Genomic DNA, 10784 nt, shown 5'->3' with positions numbered 1-10784 from the left:
CTTCTATTATAGATGTATTTAATTTAATTTAATTTAATCAGAATATAAACCGACTATACATTGCATACCACATGCTATATTTGATTGTGAAGGAAAATCTGCATGTGAGGCCCATAAGATGAAACTTAATATTTGTATATATTATGGCTGTGTTATAACCTTCAATTATTAGCACTATATAGCCAATAATATTAATACAAACTTTTAATTCCAACTAAGCTACCAAGAAAACAAAAAACAACAAAGCTGTCAAAGTTAAGGCAAGTTGAATTTGAGTGAAGCTGCTTAAAGCACACAGTTGCAGAGAATATCCACATACTGTGCTATTAATTTATGAGAATACAAAAAAGACATGCATTCTCAATTGACAGTTTTGATAAATATAAAAATCCAGTAAGATACACCTAATAAGCCTCTAGATGGTGTCTGTAGAAGTTGTTTTTAATCAGTTTCTGCATGTTCCTTCTTATACTATTATATTTTTATTATAATACAGTAGTTTACAAGAACAGACTGGGGAATCATTGTAATAGATATAGAGCTGAAGCCAAAAAAAAAACATTCCGCCATGCCCTGACCTTGGTGCCTATAATTTCCTTCAGACTCAACTGTGTTCAAATCCTATACCCTACCCTTCCAACCAAGCACAACCCAGCGTACTATGAAATTTAAAAGTAACAAATGCAGTGAAACAAAGTTTACAAGTATCCACGATTTGCAACTATCAACGTGTGTGCTGAACAACAGTCAGGTATGACAAGCCAATCCAGCTCTTCCGGTAGACAGAACTGGAAGCAATAAATTTCTTGAGGCGTAACTTTCATATATTGAAAACACAAAACTACCCACAGAAAAATGCTGCAATCAACTTACATATGAATTGATTGGGCCATGCCGCTCAAAAAGTGAATTCTCATTATTATTCTTAAGTTGGGCCATAGACTATATAATTGGATTTAAGAGAGGCTGGCAGCAGTAGCATACGAGTGCAATAGAGATAATGACTGCTCTGTGATTGCTCTGTTCCTTGCTTTTTGAACCCAATCAGCAACTACTCCTGATGCTTCGCTTCCTTTGAGGCCATCCTCCAAAGTATCAGCTGCTTCCAAGAGTTTCCCATCAGCTAGGAAAATTTCAACCCTGTTTATTAAAGATTCAATACCATCACCTGATTGGTCAGCCTCCTTGACCTGAATGTAAGCACAAAGAGTAAAACAAAGTTATCATTAACATTCAACAACCTTACACTGAAACCATTATAACAAGCAGTAGGTAGTAAAGTACTAAACTTCACATACCTTCAGCAAGGACGCAACACTAGCCAAAGAATGCACCAAAATGCCTCCGCCACCTGGTGGAATCAGGCTAAAGTGACGAAGTGTTCCTTTCAATGCATCAAACTGAAAAACTGTAAGGTTAATATAATTGTTCAAAAGGTTGACAGTAAATATTATATACACAATCAATCAACATCAGTGCCAGTTTAATTATTATACATAATAAATATCAGATGATCACTCCAGGCTACCGTGATTAAAGCTTTAAAAAAATCTACTTGTGTACTTGCACTATTCTACAATAAGAGTTGATTTATTCGTTGACAAGTTAATAAGAACATTACACTTAGATCTTTCATTTGTAATATAATGGTAATTAACAAACATTCCCCTATATCCCTCCGATTATATTCTAAGATGTTTAATTCAATATATTTCTATTTCTGCATTTGCAATTTCCAGTACTGGACCATCGGAGATGACAGCACCTTGCACCAATTTCACCGTACAAGTGAAGCATGAGTTAGGATTTTCCGTGTTGGCCATTTTGGCACAACATGAAATTAAAATACCCAAAATCGCACTCCTTGAAAAGTTGGCCATTTTAGGACCACAGTCACGCATTTCAAAATTTTGTGGCACAGAAGTACAACTAAGTAGTTACAAATGTGTCTAATACCAGAAGTACCCAGATATCCCGCTCGGAGAGGATGGTCTGGGAAAGAAACAAGTCTGTTTGATCTTCTATCATTTGTTTCATGCCCATGAAAAGCAAAAATTCCAAATGAAATTCAGGCGTGCAATACATATAGATAAACGTTTCTTTGCTTAATACAATCTTAGTCTACCTTTCCCTTGAAACTGTGGATAAGTTCACCAACATTTCTTCTCTTCTTTGTCGCGAGTACTGCCATTTCCGGAACTCCGGATAGCATCATTACACTGACCGTGGGGCTACATCCATAATTGCAATCTCTCTCCAATTCTGATTTTCTTATAGAATTTTGAACTTTCTTTCACTCTGATAGATGTTGTGTTTACACATCATAAATGTTATCTTTATTCTCTTCCTTGTAGGCTACTATTGTTCTTGTGAACTTTCTGGGTTTTGATTCTATGTACTGGCAGACAAGTTCTGATACTTAACTTTGAGTGTGTAATCTTGTGATTTGTTTTCTTCCTCCTTTTACATTTTTTATGATTTTCCTACAGTTCTTCTAAAAATAGTATCGGGTAGGGTTATAGAAGAAAGTAATAATGCGAGTTGCATATGGATAGAGCTAAAAGAGCCATATTTCTAGTTGTGCTACTTTCGGCCATTCTTGCACAAATCTGCAGTAGTTTGGGGATTTTCCGCCACATATATTTGTAAGGATTAAATTATCAATGTGGACATGTGGTGTAGCAACACAGATACAGCATCACCGCAGCTTTGCAACAAAAATAAATTTCCAGATCTAATATCTTAGGGGCATTTGCTCAGGTGCAGATATGATATAAGAAATAAAAAAATTCATTGATAAATCTCAATTTTAAACTAATGGGAGTTGGGTCCAAAATAAGTTTTAGATCATGAACAGGATCTTTATTATCCATGTCTAGGTATCACATAACTGATTATAAATCTGATTTTTGCTCCACAATTGTGCTTCATTAAGCATGAATCTTATGGTTGAATGTTAACTTTTTATATTATCCTGTATTCCAGACTTGTAAATTACATTATAGACATGTCTCTACATTTTTAACTTCTTTGAATTATTTTACATTGCTTAATTAATCCAAGTAACCCCTCAACATTCCCCAGATTTCAACACAACATGATACAGTAGGGAATATCTTATAGCTACGAAGAGTATTCAAGTTTTAATAATTTACACCGCGAAAGAGTTAGTAAGAGAGATCTTGCCTTTTGGTTCAGTTGCAATAGAGTATCTGTTCCACAGGTCCGACTTTCTTCGGGAATGGATGATAAAACCACATCCAAAAGTGAGTCTTTTTCAATGCCTTCAAGGTAAGTGTACAGAGCTTTTATCTCTTTCTCAATAGGAAGCCCTTTAGAAAGTGCATCTTGTATTGCAAGAGCGCCCTAGCACAACCAAAAATGAGTGCAAAATTTAAGAGTTCAATCTAGGAAACTGTGGCTCATATTACAAACGCACAAGTGCATGTACAATAGCCAATGGGGAAAGAACTATTTACCCTACATCACATGGTGAGAATCACAAATTTACTAATTCTGCACAAATATCAACATACTCATTTTTTTAAATGTCTACTGATATTGGTTCTTATTGGAAATTCGTATTATTTTCCATAGCCAAGATTTTTCACATATAAATATGAACACATACACACACACATATACTTATGAATGAATCATGGAAACTATAACTCCAAGTTGAGCAATTATGGAAATGTAAGGGGAAAGGTTTACCACAGTCAACTTATAAATAGAATGACTTTGACGGGCCTCTTCAGATCTTGCATAGAAAGCTGTGCACAGGGCCCTTATCTACACATGGAAAGGCAAACTTGATTAATTTCCGTCATCCAAAATCAAGCAAATAGCATTTCATTATCAGGACACACAATCTAGTAAAGCAAATACAGATACGCAAAATATTAAATGAGCAAAATATGCTTATAAATATGTGTACTAGTAATTAGCAGGTACTTAGTACAAGCTACACATAGGTTGTCTATTTTGTAACTTTTCTCAAAGATGAAGATTGTTATGAAAGTGTCAATTGATTCAAACTATATGTTGCAATAACCTGCATGGCAGCAATTATACCCTATAACCTATAGACGTCTCAACTTTCTACATGTACCAAAAGCATATTTCCATAAAAACATACATCAAGATCTGCTTCTGCCATTTTTTCAATCTGAGATGCCTTCTCACTTGCAATTGCTGAAGCCACTTCTGCTTTCCCCAACTCTTCCAATTTCTTCAGTTCTTCAGCTGTTTCAGCTTCCTGCAAATGCAGAAAATTTATTTGAATATTGCAAGTTGGTTGACAGATGTTGCTAGCACTGCAGAATAAAATAAAAACTTACCTTCTGTTCAAGCTCCGTCTTGAGTTGTTCTTCTAACTGTTCTTGGAGGGACTTGAGAGCAGCAGCTGCTTTAACTTTTTCTTTATTCAATTCCTGAATACACAGTTTAAAATTAAAATATAGATAAAACAGTTCAAAATCAAATAAAGATAGTATCAGTCATTGTTTAATTACCAGATATTTAATCCATTGTTATGATGTATTAAAATTTTACATCATGAACGAACTGTGGAAAACAAGGCCTAGCACTGTTGCTTTAACAAGCAAGACAGCCAATACCACAAAAACTATGAAAATAATAAACAAATCACAAATTTTAATACATGCAATGGCAAAGCCAAAAATCTGAACGCCAATATATATATATATATAATCACAATACTGATAAAATTTTATAGAAGATAATAAAATGGTCGAGAAATTGTTTAAACCAACAAATCTCAGCCACTGATGTAAAATAATAACAGTGGGAATTAAAAATTCCCGTGATGATGTGGGCGTGACTGGAACGTGACCTTTTTGCCCTTACGACTGCCGCAGTGAAACATTACAGGCGTCCACAAAAAAACAGTGCGGTAGTCTTTTTCCTCTTTTACCCGAGAAACAACAGTTTAATATTTATTCAAACCAAAAAACATACAAACACCTCTCTAGCAATTCTCAGGCAATTTTAAGCAATCTTCTTCTTCTTCTTCATCTAAGTACTGTCCATAATCTTGTTCTTCAATTCATATAAATACCAACACATACATATACAGAGACACACACAATCCAAAACACACACACACAGGGTTATACATACACAAACTGATCTTTGTGAGTTTTGTGGTGATTATTATGTTCGATTTGTTGTGATTTCTGTGGCGATTTTGTTCCTATTATTACGTGATTAACATGTTCAAATTTTGTGGATTTTGTGATAGTTTGATTCGTACTTTATGATTGTCATGTTCGAATTTTGCGATTGTAATTACTTTAGGATGAAATTTCGTAATTAGGGTTCCAATTGGTGTTCATAAGTTCGATTTATACCCAAAATTCAGTATTTAATATTCCATAATTAGGTTAGTTAGGCTAGGCATAATCTCCCCCTGTTAGAGCATCTCCAATGGTGTTGGCTATAATTTGTTGGCTAAATTGGACCTGTAGTAGGACAATATGTAAAATTTGTTGAACCTGTAAGACATTGTACTTTGATGGTATTAGCTATATTGGTTAGCTACATTTTAAAAATGGTATGTTATCAAAATTTATGTTATAAATAGAATATATTACTTCAATATGGTAATAAATGATTAGAATTTTTTTTTACAGATTTCTTACAGGTTTGTAGTGGTTCAACAAATATAGTCAATATCAAGAGGTTGGCTATATTTATAAATAAGGGGAATGTACCATTGGAGATGGATTTTTTTTACATAATCCCTATATTTTTTATTTATAGTATGTATTAATTATTTTTAGCTAAGGGTTCTATATGGTTGGAGATGTTCTTATACTGCAGAACATTATTAATACATCATGAAATAGTTATTACATAATTCAGTCTATAGCTTACTATTATAAGATAATTGATGTAGGACACGATATTAAAAACAATTAAAGGAGTCTATAGCTTACTATTATAAGATAATTGATGTAGGACACGATATTAAAAACAATTAAAGGATAGATAAATGTGGATTAACCACAGAAAACCCGCACCTAAGGTGATCCAACCGAAGAAGAATCACTACGCTTAGGATTTCTCAACCGCAGAATAGAATTTAGTTAGGATTGCAACCCATAACAAGAGAGAAACAATTCTCAATTCAATAATCAATCAATTCTATTCATAAAAAGAGATTACATGTGTTTATATAGTACTCCTAAGACTTGATGAACAAGTAACTTGGAGACTAAGTAAAATCAATGATAAAAGAAAACAAATCCTTTTAGTAATAACTCATACCTATTAATTATCTACTATCATATATATATATGATTATATTCTAGAGTATTTCTAACTAAATAATATAATTACTAAATAAAAGCATACTTAAATCTAAATAATACTATAAAGTAATTAACAACTAATTTAGCTATATTATGTTCCGCATCAATAATCATAACAAGTAATTACCTTACATGAGAAGTTATTAGTACACTAGATTTGACAATTACAGTTGTATAACTCAATAGATGATTGCAAATCAACCTGAGGTCAACTTTAAGCCCACTACCCAATATATTTAGATTTTAGATGACTGCAGGTAAAAGAAAGTAAGAGGAACCAAAATCATCAAACCTTGTCCAGTATTGCTTCTCTTTCAGCATACATTAGTTCCCTAGCGATTGCATCCCTAAGCTCCTTCTCATACTTTTCCTACATTGCTCAAGTGCAATAACAAATTGGACTTTTTAAGCTAGAAAATTTTGGATGCTAAATCAGGAGAAATTTAATAAAAATGTTCTCATTATACTGTTGTCTGATTATTGCGTTAATTGTACCTTCATTATCCTCTTTTCTTCACCAAATTTTTGAGCATCTAATGCAGCTTGTCTCTGTTCAGCTGCATGAATGGCTTGTAAGAAATCAAAAATCAACTGGCCATCCTTGTTTACATGACTATCCGTCAAAACTTCAACTTCCCCATCTGAATGCTTCATTTTCATCCAATAAATAAGTCATTATGTATGCATTTAACACCCGTAGGCATAGAAAAGAAGTATGGAACAAACAAAAGAAAGTAACAGAAGCCATCTAGGGCAAAAAAATTAAAAACAAGAACCTTCAGTTCAGAACGTGAGGTTGCAGAGGCTTCTTCGGTATTATCTAGTAAATGATATTCGTTTAAGAGGGTACTTGATTGTTCCTTACTGTTATCTGCATTATCCTGAAAGCAAGAAGCTCTCAAATGGACGTAAACAGAAAACTTGCGAAATACTATAGAAATTTGATAGCATTTACCTCTAGTGCAGTTGTATGAATCTTCTGGTGTGGCGTATTCAGCTCTTCTTTAGGAACTTCATTAGCATGTGTGACTTTAACAGCTGCATTAACCGGCTCATTCTTTTCAACAAGACTCACTTCTGGACTCATTGAGTGCTGATTCTTTTCAACCTGAGTTACATTGTTTGTGCTTCCAGGATCCGTTGCCTCGCTGCTTTGAGCAGAGCTAGCCAAATTATGATCTAAATTTGGAGAAGCATCAGGCTGAGGTGATCCCAGTGGCACTGCTGCTTGCAATTTACTATCATCTTCACTTTTGCTCAAGGAATTAACATCAGTGGTATCTGAAATAGTTCCACTGTTCTTTAGATCAGGTTCCACACTAGTACTTATTGAGTTTGGATCTTGAAAGTCATCTGCAGGCATTTTACCTTTCAAGTATTCAGCAGTCTCTGATTTTTGATGCTGTTCACTTGAAACTTGAAGATGTTGATCAGAGCTGCCAGCTTTGTTCCCATGAGTGCTATTCTGCTCATTGACAAGGAAACGATCCAAGTACCCGGTCTGGTAAGCTGCTATACCAGCAAAACCAAGGGCCAGGCTTCCAACGACAGCTTTTGTCATATTGCTACTCGACCCAGATGGATCGCCTGGAGCACCTGGTTCCCCAGAGGCATTACTCTTAGATGCAGCTGAGAAATCTTTCCTTGCAAAAAGATGAGAGGGTATCTGCTCCAACCGTGCAAAAATTGAAATAATAAACATTTCATTGTATGCCTAAAATAAGCCATATCTATTGCAGAAAAGTGAAAAGTGGACTTTTTTGGGTTCAGTAGTGTGTACTACTGAATACTGATAAGTAAAAATTCCTGAACATCAAACTTAGTAACAAAGAGATCCTTCTTTCGGGCTAATGGTTACTCTTTTCAGTAATATAAACAGATGCAGAGCTGGAGAACCCTGTGTATGACCAACCAGGCAAGATGAAACAAAAATGTTATATGCATATCAAATTTAGAGGACATTGAGCAGTTACTATGTATTCTAAAATTTGACGGACGAAAACATCATATAGCCGCACTCCGGCACTTGCTAGATGATGAAATCACCAGATTTCCTAGAAATTGAAATAAAAACATCAGAAATACATGCCTACCCATTAAAACGTGAAGCAATTTTGACTTGAGAGAGTTATTTTTGAACACTCCGAAGTTCAGACTTGCTGGGCAGAGATATTAGTGTTTCATTCAGGAATGACATGGTTGCACAAACTTGCATCCCAAACGTGAATTACAGTATTTTGTTTCTTAATTCAGATCACAATGGACAGTGACAATCACTAAACGTTCATAATCAGATAAGTGACGAAATTATCAATTACCTTGTACCCGTAAGCACATTGGTTAGGTTCATCTCTAATTGTAGCATTGGAAACATGTTGTAACTACTTTTAACCACATATGGCCATTTTGTAGGATTGGATAAAAGTGATGGGTTTTTCTATTACCATAGTGCTTTATTTGAGACAATGTCTTGCTTCATGAAAATTGCAAAAAAGACTTTCACCACTGGAAAATCTTTTACCCTAGTTAGGAATGTAGAGAAGCGCCATAATTCATCAAAGATCGAGTATATTGGTAGAGTATTCAGAAATAGGATGACATTTACATGGTCGTACATAGGCTTTTACGTTCACAGAGCAGCAATGCTCTTTTTGAGTTATGAAGTCGACTAAGTCTTGTCCCAGTGTTCTTTTTCAATTACAAGAGTAGTAATCTACCATTAAAAACACGCAGCATGCACCCACTTCCCTTTTGGAATAACATAACTAATTAGATTCTCTAATCGTCCACAAAAAAAGACTTATGAAACTTCAGAATTCATTTTGTTCAGTAATGAACCCAGCAATGAGAGTCTTAAATAAATTGATCGTATAAAATGTAGTTAGGATATTAAAGTTATGAGCATTATGTCGTAATGTATCATCAAAAACTGTAAGTGGAGTGTTCTGGTAGACCACGGATTCTGAAATGAAACTTTTTGTTGAGCAGAGGGCTAACCAAAGTACAATATACTAGAGTATCAGATGGGATATAATTGTGTTCAATAAAAGGACTTAATAGTGTCACTTGGAATTTAATTCTCACCGTATCACCGCAAGTTCATATCATTGTAGGTATCACATAACCAGCCAATAAATAAAGTACTAAACATTTCTACTTGCAAATGAACAAAGACAAGCCTCTACCTCTCAGACAAGGCAATAGAAGCAATATCAGAATTCCGTTACTAACAAAACCCTCTCCAAAAGTCATGTATCTCCCCAACAATTTTTACGTATTTTAAGTTATTTCCTAAAAGCTCCACAAATCACAAGGAAACAAACCGAACATCATAAGACTATGACGCATAACACGTTATCATATCTACGAAAACCCCGTAAACCACCACAACTTCCTCTAACAACATAATGCCTAGTCAACAAAAAAACAACACTCGAAAGCCTCATACAATTCACTTATCCAATTCCAGTCACAAACTTATAAAACAAACCGCAATTACACTTTCGTAACAAACAAACTAAACAACGAAAAATGAAACACGTGCCTGAGTTCGAGCTCGTGTCGGAATCCTGCTAACTTGCTTTAGCCCCAAAACAGACCTTCAAAACAGTACATAAAATCAAACACAAACACACATCAACTACATCTAATATAATTCATCAAAAAAAACTTAATAAAAATAACTCGAATCGTTACAATAAGCAATTCAATTAGAATGAACTCGAATCGTTACAATAAGCAATTCAATTAGAAATTAAACAAGTTGAATGTATTTAAAATAAACGAGAAAACATGTATGTATATGTTGTGTGTGTATGTACGTGAAATTGTACCTCCGTAACATGGTGGATTGGTGAGAAACTTGGGGGAGAAAATGCGCAGATTGTTCTGGGAGCTATGGAGATGTGTATATGTAATAAAGTTAATAATTATGAGATTTATTATACTTTTAAATTTATACATTATGACATTATTTATTACTCCCTCTGTCACATTAAATTCGATACGTTAATTTTCGGCACGCTTTTCAATGTTCATTTAAAACATAATTCCACAATATTTTTTAAAAAAAAAATTCTGGAAAAAAGTTTCATGTTTAAACTTTTATTAAAAAAAAAAATTGAAAAAAACATTACGGAAATATATTTTATAGAGGCCTCGAAATGCGTGCAAATAGTAAACGTATAGAAATCAACGGGACGGAGGGAGTATAACTTAACGAATGGCGGCGGAGAGATCCAAAAAATTTGTACTAAGAATGGCATTTTGTAAATATTTTGACCCATATTTTTGAAATTTGACCAGTGGGTCAACTCATTTTCATAAATCAACTAATTCCTATACAAATACGTAAAAATTAATGGAGTATCCATATCTTAAATGGTATTTATAATTATTAAAAAATCACTTTTCAATATTAAAAAGATCAAACATATTATTAAAATTGAT

The 10784-nt window shown here is 34.0% G+C and overlaps 1 protein-coding gene across 2 annotated transcripts; it reads right to left on the bottom strand.

Moving 5' to 3' along the window:
- Positions 1–463: 463 nt before the first annotated feature.
- On the bottom strand, positions 464–10275 carry LOC141671336 (MICOS complex subunit MIC60, mitochondrial). Of its 2 annotated transcripts, XR_012555081.1 has the most exons (14): positions 10169–10275; positions 9880–9934; positions 7704–8001; positions 7291–7616; positions 7112–7216; positions 6831–6983; positions 6628–6705; positions 4341–4433; positions 4139–4258; positions 3715–3792; positions 3187–3366; positions 1299–1400; positions 874–1190; positions 464–788 (listed from the first exon to the last, which is right to left on the bottom strand). XR_012555081.1 is itself a non-coding variant. In XM_074477540.1 (13 exons), the coding sequence occupies exons 1-13, from the start codon at positions 10177–10179 to the stop codon at positions 957–959; spliced, it is 1833 nt and encodes a 610-aa protein (XP_074333641.1). In that variant the 5' UTR covers positions 10180–10275; the 3' UTR covers positions 688–956. The 2 variants fall into 2 exon arrangements, 1 of the variants encoding a protein (XP_074333641.1); XM_074477540.1 differs by having other exon boundaries at positions 688–1190.
- Positions 10276–10784: the final 509 nt, after the last annotated feature.

This window comes from Apium graveolens, chromosome 7 (genome assembly GCF_009905375.1).
Source record: "Apium graveolens cultivar Ventura chromosome 7, ASM990537v1, whole genome shotgun sequence".
In the NCBI taxonomy this organism is placed as follows: domain Eukaryota; kingdom Viridiplantae; phylum Streptophyta; class Magnoliopsida; order Apiales; family Apiaceae; genus Apium; species Apium graveolens.
This window is presented reverse-complemented; position numbering and strand designations above follow the sequence as displayed.